At 45.1% G+C, this 15742-nt stretch overlaps 1 protein-coding gene across 3 annotated transcripts in view; it reads left to right on the top strand.

Moving 5' to 3' along the window:
* The window catches only part of PTPRM (protein tyrosine phosphatase receptor type M), a 946104-nt gene extending 931019 nt beyond the window's left edge, over window positions 1-15085 (top strand). For 2 of the 3 annotated variants that reach the window (XM_049900160.1, XM_049900159.1), the window contains one exon: window positions 14265-15084. In XM_049900160.1, coding sequence (XP_049756117.1) covers window positions 14265-14318 — 54 coding nt within the window. In that variant the 3' untranslated portion in view covers window positions 14319-15084. Of the gene's footprint in view, window positions 1-14264 lie in introns of all 3 variants that reach the window. The other variant, XM_049900161.1, reaches the window with a different exon arrangement.
* The last annotated feature ends 657 nt before the right edge of the window (window positions 15086-15742 follow it).

The following is a 15742-nucleotide window of genomic DNA, read 5'->3' as shown; positions in this document are numbered from 1 at the left end:
AAGGGGATTGGCCAGTTTTGCCATCCTGCTAGGCTTAAAAGGAGCTATTTCCAGAGCAAGAAGAGAATTTCACTATCACCAAGGAAAAAGAGCCGGGAGCATACAGCATCCTTTGGACCCAGGATCCCTGGAACCAGGAGACTGAGCGTGAGAGAGCAGTAACACTGAAGGTGGCGTACAGCAGTGGCAGAGAAATGGCGGCAGAACCAGGAGACCAGCAGGAGATGGCACAGGGGGCTTCCCAGCCCACAGTGCAAGAAAGCTGAATGCCTTTAGGCAGGAGGCTTGCTGGTGGAGTAGGATGCCTCTGGGCACCTGGTGGAGCTAGGTTTGCTGAACCACAGAGCTAGAGCCGAGCACGTTCGGGCCAAGGCTTATTGGTGGAGTGGGATGCCTCAATTCACTTATGGGCAGATCTAGAAGAACTTTGTAACACTTGCCTCAGCAGGGCAGAGGCCAAGGGTCAGAGAGAGGCCTGCCTGTGGCACAGCTGGGAAGAAGTTGTCCTGAAGGACCAACTGTATCCTGAGTGTTCCTGAACCTGAATTGTAACCTGTTCCTTCCCTATAAACCTCATGATTATGAGTATTATCTGTGAATTCTGTTTGGTCATTGCAATGAATTATCAAACCCAGCAGAGAAGTGGAGAGTACTGTGGGAGGGATGGTTGGTGTCAGAAATTGGTAAAGATGGCGGAGAGAGGAGACATGTATGACCGCTGCCACATAGGAATCAGCCTTGGGCTGTTGATCTTGATTCTTCTTCTTCCTTGTGCAGTTAGAGGAGGTCAGACATTGCCACCATACAATTTTTACATAAAGATAATAAAAGGCAATAATAATGAAAACTTAAAAAAAAAAAAGTATTAGGCTTACATCAGAACCAACTTACAAGCGAGTGGTTGGAAGGGAACCCCATTGTAGGTCAGCAACTGCCTGTAATCACAAAATGCATGGGAGTCCAAAAGGGAAGGGATCACTATTAAAGCTGTGGTCACAAATCCTTGTGGGTTGATGTGTTATTGGCTAACAGTAAGGGCAGGGAGTCACCAGGAAGGAGTCAGGGTAGAGGGGTAATGAAGGAGCGTGTCCTCTCGTGCCGGGAAGAAGAGGGAACAGTGTGTGGAAATAGGGTGGGAATGGGATCCAACAAGTATGTGTACAAGCCTAATGTCTGCAAGTATTTAATGTGCAGTAAGCGGCTTTCATTATAACACCCCTCCTTAGCACCAGACATGCCTCGTAAGGTGAAGAAAATAAAATATGCTCCTCATTGGTTCTCAAACCTGGCTGTATGCTGAGATCACCTAGGAGCTTGAAAAAAAAAATCCTGGTACCTGAGCCCCACCCCACAGGTTCTGACTGAATTAATCCGAGCCATGACTTAGGCACCAGAATGTTTAAAGTGCCGCACCAAGGTTAAGAAACTTAGTTCGAATCTGGAATGGCTCTCCAGCCAGGCTGCATATTAGAATTGCCTGGGGATCTTTAAGAAATACCCATGCCTAGGCCATGCCCCAGACCAGTTAAGCAGGAGACCTAGGGGTGGTACCCAAGCCAGGTGATGCTGACATGAGCCAGGGCCGAGAAACCCACCCAGCGTGACTGGGCTGCAGGCTGCTCTGTTGGTGTCAGAGCCTGCCTGCCTCGCTCACCAGCTTCACAACTCCCCCCCGACCCCCGTCCAGCAATACTGCACGGCTTGAGGTTCTCCCCTTCTGTAACTTAGCACTGGCCACTTTCTGCCTCACTTTCCTCTTGAGTACACACACACACACACAAAAAAAATACACTGCAATGTATACACCTACAAAATGGGCTGGCAATTTTATCTATGTTGTAGCCAAAATTAATCTACTCACATGTATAAACCAGCTCCTCTAGAGCTTTAGCTGTAAAATTGTGTGAAATGTACAGGCAGTCTGGTGTGTGTGTGTGTGTATGTATGTAGGGGGAGGGGGTGTGGGATCAGGTAGGGAGACAGGCAAGCTCATGGCCCTGACTATGCCCCTGACCAGCTGTGTGACCTGTCTCTGGTGACCCTGGGTGGGCATCCCACTTCCCTTCAGCCCAGCCATACTGCCCTTGGAGGCCGGTAGCCCTGGAGCCACCCCCTGGGACCCACGCTCAGCACCCTGACTGCTGTCAGCCTTCCTGCCCCCTTGAGGAAGGGTTTGCAGTAACTCTTTGTTAAAGCCGGCCCCTACCCTGCAGCTGGACCATGAGCCCGGCCCCCCACGTGCCCTCAGCACTCAAAGGGCACCTGCCTTCCAGGAGAAAGACTGAGCTTTTCCTCTCTGTGGCAGACTCAGATCCACCCTGAGCTGACCCTTCCCAGGAGGAGAAGAGGTTCTGCCCCTCTGACCAAGAGAAGGCTACAGCTGAGGGGCTTTGGACAGGAATTGGCATGGATTTTGCAGGGGGCTTTGAATGAAGAAGGTTCTGCATACATTTTTAAAGATAAAGATGAAAGTAATGAGCCATTACATCCATTATCAGAGAAATATAGCCATCTCATTGAGTGTGATGCTGATTTAGTGGTCTCCTTGGCCACATAGAAGCTGTTCAACTGGGGTGACCTGCCTGGGTACATTGAGCCAAATGATCCTACCACGATTATTAGCACTCGGGGACCGCTTCACCCCCATTTCACCCTCTCAGGGCCAGCGCTGAGAAGGGATTTTTCTGACTGAAGGATCTGTCAGGGCAGAATCAGTCAAAGCGCTGGACCTTGTCTTGGTCCCCAGCAGCAGGTGCAGCGGGAGGGGGGCTTTGTCCAGGTAGGCTGTGTGGACTCTTTGAATGTTGCATGAGACTCAGGCCATGCAGGGCGTTTGAAGTGCCTGGCGCCAGCAGGCCCAGTTCTGCAGATGTGGCATGTGTGCAGACGGAGTGGGAACTCAGGACCTTCTAAGTGAGGTCTGCCAGCCCTCTGCCTACTTCTGCTCTGGCCTCCTGCCCCCTCACTGAGCCAGCGGAGAGTTTTTGAAGTGCAATTTCACCTTTAGATTCCCTTTGAGATTCCTTTCTCTCACTTAACCCCAAAAAAACCAAACCCACTGCCATCGAGTCGATTCCGACACATAGCGACCCTATAGGGCAGAGTAGAACTGCCACATAGAGTTTCCAAGGAGCACCTGGTGGATTCAAACTGTCAACCTCTCGGTTAGCAGGCATAGCATTTAACCACTACACCACCAGGGTTTCCTTCTCTCAGTGGGGACAAAAAGGGTGGTTGCAGTGGGGATCTTGAGAGTAACCAGACTCCTGGGCCTTGCACAAGGATGTGGTTGGAACCATGCTGAGTCCCAGCCCTGAGATCCTGCTTACGCCATTTCTTTCATCCTTTGTACCTGGAGCCAGCTCATGTCACCCACATTGGGAGTGCTTGGTGCCCACGTTCTTCTTTTTTTTTTTTTTCTGTAAAGCACAGGAATGCTCATGTGGCTTAATTGTACTCTTCAAAGGCAGGTAAATTCCGAGAGGACACTGTGCAGAAGATAGGCCTGTACTTGGTGGTCAAGTGTAGTCCGTTCGCAGTATAGGAAGATTTCAGGCATTTAGCCAGCCGCCTGGAGGAGGGGCTGCTACAATTTCTGGCCTTCCTCCTCCTTCTCCATCTTTTCTGATTCAGAAACTGGTTATCACAGAATCTATGGGGATTGGCAGCCTGCTTAGGAGAGACAGGACAGGAGAGGGAGAAGTCATTATGGAAATTACAGTCTCACCAGGGACAGGGCCTGCCAGGACTTCAGGCAGTGCTTCTGCACCACCGAAGCTGGAAAGCACATTTCCCCACCCATTGCATTTCAGTGTGTTAATGGGATGGTTCTTCGTAGTCACTGGAATTAATGTCACAATTGTTGTTGCTGTTAGGTTCCGACTCATAGCCACCCTGTGTACAGCAGAACGGGACACTGTCCGGTCCCGCACCATCCTCACTGTCATTGTTATGTTTAAGCCCATTGTTGTAGTCACTGTCTCAGTCCATCTCATTGAGGGTCTTCCTCTTTTTTGCTGACCCTCTACTTTACCAAGCATTATGTCCTTCTCCAGGGATTGATCCCTCCTGGCAACATGTCCAAGGTGTGTGAGACACAGTCTTGCCATCCTTGCTTCCAAGGAGCTTTCTGGTTGTCACAATTAGGTTTGTGCAATATCATTTTTACACATTGTGGAATTGAATCTCTTAGGATTTCCTGAAAAGAACTAACTGTCCCTACATTTCCCAAAAACAAGAGAAATGGTTGGAGCATTCCACAGATAGCACACCAGCACAGATCTGCCAGTGTGGCCTTTTAGAATTAGAAATTCAAGCACTTGATTTCTTTTTAAATATTCTTAGAATAAAAGTGTCCAGTCTCGAAATAATAAATACTAGTAACGAGTTGCTGCCAATAGAACTGTGCTCCATAGGGTTTTCAGTGGCTAATTTTTCTCCTGTAAATCGCCAGGCCTTTCTTCCAAGACACCTTGAGGTAGACTCAGACCTCCAACTTTTCCCTTAGCAGCTGAGAGCATTAACCATTTGCACCACTCAGGGACTCCCAAAATAATAACTACCAGAATGGAAATCAGACTATAACTCTACCTAGGACGAGTAATGGTTTTTCCAGTGCAAGAGTTTGGAAAAAAAAAAAAAGACTACTACACTTACTGGCACTCCCTCATGGGTATGGAGAGAGCGATCTGGTTGATAGAAATACCAGGCTGGCAGAACACTCATTGTTTACAAGATTAGACATTATAGTGAATGCCTCTGCATCTTTGCACATATCATCAGACTTGCTTTAAAGGAAAACCAAGTCTTAAAATCATAGAATTATAGGTTAACAAGCTGGAAGGAAACTCTGTGTATGACCCAACCCCCCTGTTTTATAATCGGAGGGACTGATTGGCTAATTAACAGGACCGTGGTAACAGTGGGGCCAGCTCAGATTCATAAATCCTTGGAAAGCAAATGCAGTTAAGGACAACTGGATTCATGTTTAACATTAAAGCTTTCCAGGTTTCAGTTCGTCCTGGCCCTTGACTGATAGAAGGGTAAGGATTCCTAGCATGGCACGAGCAGTCTGCTGGAGATTGTGTTTATTCGGTTTTTGTGCATATTTTTTATTGTGGTGAAAATATACACAACAAAACATATGCCAATTGAACAATTTCTGCATGTATGACTCACTGACACTGATTGCATTCTTCAAGTTATACAACCATTGTCGCTCTCCTTGTCTGAATCATTCCACCACCATTAATACAAACATAATGCCCCCTAAGCAAAAACTCCCACTTTCCCCCTCCCTCCCTCCCCTGGTTATTGTCGTTAGGTACCGTCAAGTCGATTCTGGCTCATAGCAACTCTCTGTACAACAGAACAAAACACTGCCCGATCTTGCACCGTCCTCACAATCGCTGCTATGTGTAACTCATTGTTGCAGCCACTGTGTCAATCCATCTCGTTGAGGGTCTTCTTTTTCGCTGACATTACTAAGCATGATGTCCTTCTCCAGGGACTGGTCCCTCCTTATAACATGTCCAAAGTATGTGAGACAAAATCTTGCCAAGAGATCTTCTGTAGCAGTAACCACTAATAATCTTTCTTTTCTATGTATTTGCTTATTTCATATAAGTGAGATCATATAGTATTTGTCCTTTTGCAAAAGACTCATTTCACTTAGCATAATTCTTTCCTTAGCATAAAGGTTCATCCATCTTTGGCACACATCAGGACTTTATTTCTCTTTATGGCTGGGTAATAGTCATTTGTGTGTTGTGATGGTTAAGGTTGTGTGTCAACTTGGCTGGGCTATGATTCTCAGTCCTTTGGTAGATATGATGTAGCTTGGCAATTATGTAATGATGTAATCATCTCCATAATGAGATCTGATATGAAGTAATTACCTCCATGATGAGATCTGCTATGAGCAGCCAATCAGTTAAAAGGGAATTTCCTTGGGGATGTGGCCTGCATCCAATATATGTGGACATTCTGGCAAAGCTCACTGATTTTTGCTCTGCTCTGAATCCTGCATTTGGCCTGTTGTCATCTGACCTCCAGTTCTTGGGACTTGAGCCAACAGCCTGGGATCTTACCTGCCAATCTTGGATTCATCAGCCCCTGCAGCTACATGAGTCAGGATAAGCCTCCAGCCTCCCCCCGACCCATGGACTTGGGACTTGCCAGCTTCTCCAACCACGTGAACCATTTCCTTGACATAAATTTCTCCCCACTACATAGCCAAAAATTTATACTATTAATCATTCTCCCAGCCCTTCCGAAAGGGATCTGTGGCCTTTTATGAGAGTGACTGTTCATTGAGGACAAGGAAATAATCAGACTTTTGGAGAATTACTGGATACTGGTTCTGAACTGACACTAATTCCAGGAGACCCAAAACATCACTGTGGCCTACCAGTTAGAGCGGGAGCATATGTAGGTCAGGTTATTAATGGAGTCTTAGCTCATGTCCATCTTCCAGGGGTCCAGTGGGTTCCTGAACCCATCCTGTAGTGATCTCCACAGTTGCAGAATGCATAATTGGAATAGACATACTCAGAAACTGCCAGAACCTACACATTGGATTTCTGACATGTGGAGTAAGGGCTACTATGGTAGTACAGGCTAAGTGGAAGCCATTAGAACTGCCCTTACCTAGGAAGATAGTAAACCAAAAGCAATACTGCATTCCTAGAGGGATTGCAGAGATTACTGACACCATCAAGGACTTAAAGGATGGTGATTCCCACCACATCCCCATTCAACTTGCCTATTCGACCTATGCAAAAAACAAATGGATCTTGGAGAATGCCAACTGATTATCAAAAACTTGACTGGGTGGTGACTCCAATTGCAGCTGCTGTTCCAAATGTGGTTTCATTGCTTGAGCAAATTAATCCATCTACTGGTCCTGGTGTGCAGCTATTGATCTGGCTAATGCCTTTTTCTCCACACCTGTTTTAAAAGACCACCAGCACCAGTTTGCCTTAAACTGGCAAGGCCAGCAATACACGTTCACTGTCCTACCTCAGGGATATATCAACTTTCCATCCTATGTCATAGTTTAGTCCACGGGGACCTTGATCACCTTTCCCTTCCACAAGACGTCACACAGGTCCATTACGTTGATGACATTATGCTGATTGGACCTGGTAAGGAAGAAGCGTCAGTGACTCTGGACTTTTTGGTAAAACATTTGTGTGCTAGAGGGTAGGAAATCAATCCCACAAAAATTCAGGCACCTTCCACATCAGTAAAATTTCTAGGGGTCCAGTGGTCTGGGGCATGTTGAGATATTCTTTCTAACATGAAGGATAAGTTATTGCACCTGGCCCCTCCCACAACTGAAAAGGAGGCACAATGCCTTGTTGTGGTCTTTGGATTCTGGAGGCAACATATCCTTCAGCTGGGTGCGCTACTGTGGCCTATTTATCAAGTGACTAGAAAAGCTGCTGGTTTTGAGTGGGGCCCAAACAAGAGAAGGCCCTACAACAGGTTTAGGCTGCTGTGCAAGCTGCTCTGCCACTTAGACCATATGATCCAATGGTGCTTGAAGTGTCAGTGACAGATAGAGATTCTGCTTGGAGTCTTTGGCAGGTCTCTATTGGTGAATCACAGTGCAAATCCTTAGGCTTTTGGAGCAAAGCCTGCCATTCTCTGCAGATAAGCACTCCCCTGTGAGAAACAGCTTTTGGCTTGTTACTGGGCCTTACTAGAGACTGAACACTTAACCATGGACTACCAAGCCACCATGCAACCTGAGCTGCCCATCAGGAACTAGGTGTTGCCCATCAGGAACTAACTGTCTCAGTTATCTAGTGCTAGTGTAACGGAAATACCAAAATAGGATGGCTTTAACAAGGAGAAATTTATTCACTCACAGTTTAGGAGGCTAGAAGTCCAAATTCAGGCGCACTGAAATGGCAACTCTGCTCCCTCGAATTTGGGCAGCCCTGTTCTCCTAGTCCATCTGAGCGGCATTTCCACCCTTTAGGACCCTAAAGGTTGTGGTTCTGCCCTTTGAGAATGAGGGAGCTCTGCTTCCTCTGTTCCTTGCCTCTTAAGCTTTCTGTTTCCATGGCCTCTCAGTCCCTGAGGCCTCACAGGCCACCTCTACCATGCTCAACCAATGTTTCAAAGCTCTGTAGCTCCACCAATAAGTGCCTGGATGCACCCCACTGTGCCAGTAAACTTCCACCAGAAGGCACTCAGCTCTCTTGCTCCAAGGGCTGGCAAGCCTAGCTCCACCAATAAGTGCTCAGAGGCACCCCACTCCACCAGGAATCTTCCTATCAAAAACACCCAGCTCTCGCTCCATGGGTCAGCTCCAGCACTGTCTCATGCTGCTCAACCAGTTCCGCTGCTGCTGTTGCTATGCTGCTGCCATTTCTCCTTCTGCTCTTTGCGCTGTCTCCAATATAACAGCTCTCCTTGCTTCCTTCTGAGTCCTCACCAGAATTGCCTTTGATGTCTATAATTCTACCAACAGTCTCTTCAAGGCAATCTAGGCTTTTACTAATAGGCACCTTAAAGCTCATCCAGCCTCTACCTATGCAGTTTGAAAACTGCTCCCACATTTTAGGTATCTGATAGAGCAATACTGCACTCCTGGTACTGAATTCTGTTTTAGTTATCTAGTGCTGCTCTTAACAGAAATATCACAAATAATGGCTTTAACAAAAGAGAAATTTATTCTGTCACAGTCTAGGTGGCTAGAAGTCTGAAAGCAGGGTGCCAGCTCCAGAGGAAGGCTTTCTCTCTCTGTTGGCTCTAGGGGAAGGTCTTTATCATCAATCTTCCCCAGTCAAGAGCTTCTCAGCACGGGGAACCTGGGTCCAAAGGATGTGCTACTCTCCTGGCTCTTGTTTTTTGGTGGTACGAGGTCCCCCTGTCTCTCTGCTCACTTCTCTCTTTTATATCTTAAAAGAGATTGACTTCAGACACAACCTAATCTTGGAGATTGAGTCTTGCCTCATTAACACAGCTGCCGATAATCCCACCTCATTAACGTCATAGAGGTAAGGTTTACAACACACAGAAAAATCTCATCATATGACAAAATGGTGAACAGTCACACAATACTGGGAATCATGGCCTAGCCAAGTTGACACATATTTTGGGAGAACACAATTCAGTCCGTGACACCACAGAGCCATAAAGTTGGAGATGCACAGTAGCACTCCATCGTTAAAAGGAAGTGGTGTATACAAGATAAATCCAAGCAGGACCTGAAGCCACAAGTAAGTTGCATGACAAAGTGGCCCAAATGCCCATCATCTCAACTCCCCATCTGCACCTGTGGCCTCATGGGGAGTTCCTTATGATCAGGTGACCGAGGAAAAGAAAACTCGTGCCTGGTTTACAGATAATTCTGCGCAATATGCAAGCACCACAAGAAAGTAGATAGCGGCAGCACTATAGCCCCTTTCTGGGACCTCCCTGAAGACCAGTGGTGAAGGAAAATTCTCCCAATGGGCAGAACCTTGAGCAGTGCACCTGGTTGTTCACTTTGCTTGGAAGAAGAAATGGCTACATGTGTGATTGTATACTGATTCATAACTGTGGCCAATGGTTTAGATGGATGGTGAGGGACATGGAAGGAACATGATTTGAAAATTGGAGACAAGGAGATATGGAGAAGAGGTACGTGAATAGACCTCTCTGAATGGGCCAAAGAAGTGAAGATATTTGTGTCTCGTGTGAATGCTCACCAAAAGGTGACCTCAGCAGAGGAGGATTTTGACACTTCTCGGTATATGCCTAGGATTGGAATTGCTAGGTCATATAGTAGTTATATGTTCAACTTTTTGAGGATGCACCAAACTGTTTTCCACGATGGCTATACCATTTTACATTCCCACCAGCAATGAATGAAGGTTCCAATTTCTCCACAACCTCACCACCACCTGTTTTCCATTTTCTTGAGCATTGCCATTCTAGTGAGGGTGAGGTGGTATCACACTGTGGTTTTGATTTGCATCTCCTAATGGCTAATGAGGAGCCCTGTGGGTGCACTAGTTAAGCACTTGGCTGCTAACCAAAAGTTTGGCAGTTTGAATCCACCAGCCACTCCTTGGAAACCCTGTGGGGAAGTTTCCTCTGTCCTACAGGGTTGCTCTGAGTGGGAATCAACTCGACGACAGTGGGTTTGGTTTTTTGGTTGGTTTAATGACTAATGACGAGCATCTTTTCATGTGCTTGTTGGCTATCTGATTATCCTCTTTGGTGAAATATCTGTTCAAGTCTTTTGCCTATTTTTCGATTGGATTGTTTGTCTTTTTGTTGTTCAGTTCTAGGAGTTTATATATATTTTGGATATTAGACCTTTATCAGATATGTAGTTCCCAAAAGTTTTCTCCCAATTTGTAGGCTGTCTTTTCACATTTTTGATAAACTACTTTGATGAACTGAAGTATTTAATCTTGGTGAGGTCTCATTTCTCTATTTTGTCTTTTGCTGCTTGTGCTTTTATTGTCATATCTGATAGTCCACTGTTAAAAATTAGTCCTCTTAACTAGGCCCCTATAGTGTCTTCTAAGAGTTTTGTGGTTTTAGTTTTCACACTTAGGTTATTGATCCATTTTGAATCGGTTTTTTGTGTATGATGTGAGGCGTGGATCCTGATTCATTCATCTGCATATGAAATCCGATTTTCTCAGCACCATTTATTGAAGAAGCTCTTCCTTCCCCATTGAATGGACTTACCACCCTTGTTGAAAATCAGTTGACCATAGATGTATGGATTTATTTCTGGATCCTCAGTTATTTTCCCTTGGTCTGTATGTCTGTTATTATACCAGTACCAGGCTGTTTTAACTGAAGCTTTATAGAATGTTTTGAAATTGGGAAGTGTGAGTCCTACTTTGTCCTTTTTCTTCAAGATTGCTTTAGTTATTTGGGGTCTCTTGCCTTTCCATATAAATTTGAGGATTGACTTTTCCATTTCTGCAAAGAAGGCTGTTAGAATTTTGACGGGGATTGCATTGAATTTATGATTGCTTTCGGTAGTATTGACATCTTAACAACATGAAGCCTTCTAATCCACAAACATGGAATGTCTTTCCATTTCTTTAGGTCTTTTTTAAATCTCTTTTAATAATGTTTTATTGTTTTCAGTGTACAAGCCTTTCACCTTCCTGGTTAAATTTATTCCTAAGTACTTTGTCCTTTTAGATGCCATTATTTTTTTTATATAAAAGCTTTATTGGGATATAATTCATATTCCATAAAATTCTTCTTTTTAAAATGTACAGTTCAGTGTTTTTTTTAGTATAATCACAAAGGTGTACAACCATAACCACAATCCAAGTTTAGCAGATTTTCTTCACTGCAAAAAGAAGCCCTGTACCTATTAGCAGTCACTCCTCATGCCCCCAACCCCAGCCCCTGGCAACCATATTTTCTGTCTCAGTGGATCCTCCTATTGTCGTCATTTCATATACAATATGTAGCCTTTTGTGCCTGGCTTCTATCCCTTAGCATAAGGTTTTTAAGATTCATCCACGTCATAGCATGTATTAGAACGGTATTCCTTTTTATGGCTGAGTAATATTCCACTGTATGGATATACCACTTTGTTATTAATTTATCTGTTGATGGACATTTGGGTTTTTACTTATGGGCTACTATGAATAATGCGCTATGAACATTTGTCTACAAGTTTTTGTATAATAGATACACGTTTTCATTTCTCTTGAATGTATAGATAGAAGCACTGGATCATGTGCCGAATCTAGGCTTACTGATTTGAAGAACTGTCAGACTTTTCTCCAAAGCACTGTACCGCTTTACATTCCCACCAGCAGTTCCATTTTTATCACATCCTTGCCAATACGGGCTATTCCATTTTTATCGCATCCTTGCCAACGCAGGTTATCGTCTTTTTTATTGTGGCCAGTAGATGTTACAGCCATTGATTTTTAATCTTGCTGTACCTTCAGTATATTGAAATAATTGTTTTGTTTATCTTCTGTCTTAACCTCTGTAGATTGTAAGCTTCTGGGGGACTCACACTGTATCTTGAAGTCCCCATCTCTAGCGTAAGTGTTCACGGAGTTGAATGAAATACTGAACCCACGTCTTATCATTCATCTATGTATGTAATCAACATTTAACTCCCAACTATGTGTCAGGTTCTGTGCTAGAGACTGATGCATTGTATTCAAAGAGGAATAAACTATATTCGTTTCCTTCAGATAAATAGCTTGACTTTCAGGGCATTTGGAGAACAAAATGTGGGTGAAGAAAAGGAAATTTCAGTGACTAATTACTAATTAGGAGACACATAGGATAAAAATAGTGGAAACTTATTTTTAATTAATTTGGCAAACCAGAAGTAAGAGGTATGTTTCTTTGGTGGTGGCCATCCTGTTGGGTAATAAGACAGCAGAGCTGAATCTCACACACTGCAGACACTGGCCTCATCCCGAAGGGGGCAGTGCTGAGCCCTTCTGCCCCAGGCTCTGTGCTACAGCCCCTCGTTGCTGTCCTTGGCTCGGAGGCCACAGCCAGGCGAGCTCCCACCGGCACGCTGCACAAGCAGGGGCACGGCAACACCCTCCACCACCTGAGGCCCCCACCTGGGCTCACGCAGGCCCAGTTACAAGATCTGAGAAAAGTGTGCCAAGGAAAATGAACCCACTGCCCGATTGGGAGTGTGTGCACACGTAGCGGACGGTTTGACACATTTCCCTTTCTGTGCCTTTCCTAATCCAGCTGCTCCTTCCTAGGATGCCCGTTTTCATCCCGGTTGGGGTGACCATGTACTTTATCATCCGAACCAGCACGTTTCTAAAAGTGAAAGAAGATGCTAATAATAATTATGCCAGCACAGCAGGCATAAATCAGACCATCCTGGGAAAACTGAAGTATATAACCACCTTTTTACCCCTGCTTCGCACACACATCAGCTCTGTCCTCCTGGGAGGGTGCCGCCGACCTCCTAGCTGCTGCTGCTTTCCAGATCTGCCCTAAGAAGTCTGTTCTCTCCTCTACTGAACCCGTAACATGTGTTGGGGGCATTCTTGGGGCCCTCCCTTTGTCAGCTCTGCCTGTGTGTTGTCATTGGTACTGGATCCTGAGAGTCTCCAGGTCAGGACTAGGTCAAGGTGCTTGGTCCTTAATAAAAACCAAACCCGTTGCCATCAAGTGGATTCCAACTCACAATGACCCTACAGAGCAGAGTAGAACTGCCCCCATAGACTTTCCAAGAAGTAGCTGGTGGATTTGAACTGCCGACCTTTTGGTTAGCAGCCAAGCTCTTAATCACTGCACCACCAGGGCTCCTGATCCTTAACAGGTATGTCATGGATTGAATTGTGTCCCCCAAAAATACGTGTTAACTTGGTTAGGCCGTGATTCCCAGTACTGTGTGGTTGTCCTCCATTTTGTGATTTTCCTATGTGTTGTAAATCATAATCTCTACCTGGGGTTAAAGAAGATTAGGGTGGGACATAATACCGTTGCTTCGGTCACATCCCTGATCCAGTGTAAAGGGAGTTTCCCTGGGGTGTGGCCTGCACCACGTTTTATCTTACAAGAGGTAAAAGGAAAGGGAGGCAAGTAGGGAGTTGGGAACCTCATACCACCATGAAAGCAGTGCCGGGAGCAGAGCGCATCCTTTGGACCTGGGGTTCCTGCGTGGAAAGGCTCCTAGTCCAGGGGAAGATTGATGACAAGGACCTTCCTCCAGAGCTGACAGAGAGAGAAAGCCTTCCCTTGGAGCTGACGCCCTGAATTTGGACGTCTAACCTACTAGACTGTGAGAAAATTAATTTCTCTGTGTTAAAGCCATCTAAGTGTGGCATTTCTGTTATAGCAGCACTAGATGACTAAGAGAAAAAAAAAAAAAAAAAAATCCCAGTGAAATTGACGAAATCCTGGTGACTGAAAATCAAAGGTAAAGCTGGACCAAGAGTGAAACTGCATATGTTTATTGAGTGCCCTCCCTGTATGAGCAAGTCATTAAGGCATTCTCCTCAAGCCCTTGTTATCTTTCCTTTTACTGCTTAATTTTCCTGTACAAAGCTCAGGAAATTGATATACAGGTAAACATGTATACGTGGGCAGAGAGTATTAACTAGTTGTTCAGAACTTTCCAGGAATTCTAACGAGCCTTGCCAGGGAGCAGCTAGAGACAACGAATATGTTTGTGGTTGTGACTTTTTCATTTCTGATTCAAAATCTTCACCAGATTAATTTATTCAATAATTGATTTAATAGAAACAGCATTTAGATATCACAGAGCTGACATTTCGCCTTCTGTTTCCCAGGATCAGTACAAGTTCTGCTATGAGGTGGCTCTGGAATACTTGAATTCTGGCTGACAGCACCAACAGCTCTGCAAGCAAACCCCTCCTACCCCAGAGCCAAGATGCTCCATGGTGTTTGCCTACGTGAGATGAAGACTTCTCAATACGCTTATTTTGCTTTGCATAATTGGCACTTTTTAAGAGCCCAGGAAAGTGTCTATAAAACCGCCTGCACTGCCCAGTTCCCACGGAAGCGCTGCCGCCTGGCAGGCCCATCCCAGCACTGCAGTGGTGAGACACTCAGCTCCGCATGGCCAGCCTGGCAGGGAGCGCGGACAGCTGGTCAACCGAAGAGCACAACTATATTCTTATGAAGGAATTTGTACCTTTGGGTATTATTTTGTGGCCCGTGACCCTTTGTTATTGTTACAGCTGAGTGTACATTTTTGTTCTGTGGAGAATGCTACCTGGCATTATGATAATATATTATTTTAGTTAATATTTGTATTTTAACATGTTGCATAATATAAGCTTACCTAGCTTTCCAGGACTAACAGGTAAACTCATAATGAACAAGGATACATTGTATGAGTTGTTTCTATCAGATTTGTATTGTTTCCAAGGGAAAAGCTTGGAAGGAATTCAGTTCAAAAAGCCAGAACCTGACGATCAGATTCAAAGATCCACAGCTTTTCCATTTGTTTATATTGTAAATATTTTTGATTTCATCAAATTATTTATTCATTAAAAGGAAATTTTGTGACGCACAACGAGTGACAATCATTTTTCTTAAGCCCTGGAAATAATTTACTGTATGCTGTTACCTTGTGTGAATTGTCAACTCAATAAAAAATGACGCGTGGCATAATTGTGTTGTATTCCGAGAGTCCCAGTGTACAGGAGCTGGAGACAGCTGCCCCCAGCCATACCCCTGGGACAGAGATTGTATCTAGAGTGTATTTGCCCTGAGCAGGTACAGTTGGGATTCCTGAGAGAGAACTTTTGTCAGTCAGAAATCTAGGCCCATTGTACTAGCCTACCCCAGGTGATAAGGACACACAGATGCGAGTGCCTGCCTGGCCATGCAGGCTGTTAGAGAAAGCACCAGCCAGATGCCAGGGCAGGGACTTTCTGGCTGTGAGAAACCTCTTCCTTTCTCTGTTTCACCTCAGTTAATTGGAGATAATAGCTGTCCTCTCTGTGCCTCACTCAACCCTGAAAACTGCTGAAGGAACGATATTTAGAGGGTTACAGAATCAAGCATGCATTCAAACAGGACCACAAAGCTGAACAAGACTGTTCCTGCTGGAGGGGCCTCAGGGTACAGAAAGGGCAGCCTGCTCAGTGCCACGCCAGGGCTGGGACCGACCTCTAAAGAAGTAGCAGGAGATGCTAGTGGACTTGCAATATCACTTAAATCTCAAATTTAGCCTGTGTTAGGTAATTGCTGGTAGATGGTGGAGACTAACCTTTATTGAACACCTATTCTGTGCCAGACA

This window comes from Elephas maximus, chromosome 11, assembly GCF_024166365.1.
Source record: "Elephas maximus indicus isolate mEleMax1 chromosome 11, mEleMax1 primary haplotype, whole genome shotgun sequence".
Classification (NCBI taxonomy): Eukaryota; Metazoa; Chordata; class Mammalia; order Proboscidea; family Elephantidae; genus Elephas; species Elephas maximus.
Note: the sequence above shows the minus strand (reverse complement) of the source record. Positions and strands in the feature narration are given on the sequence as shown.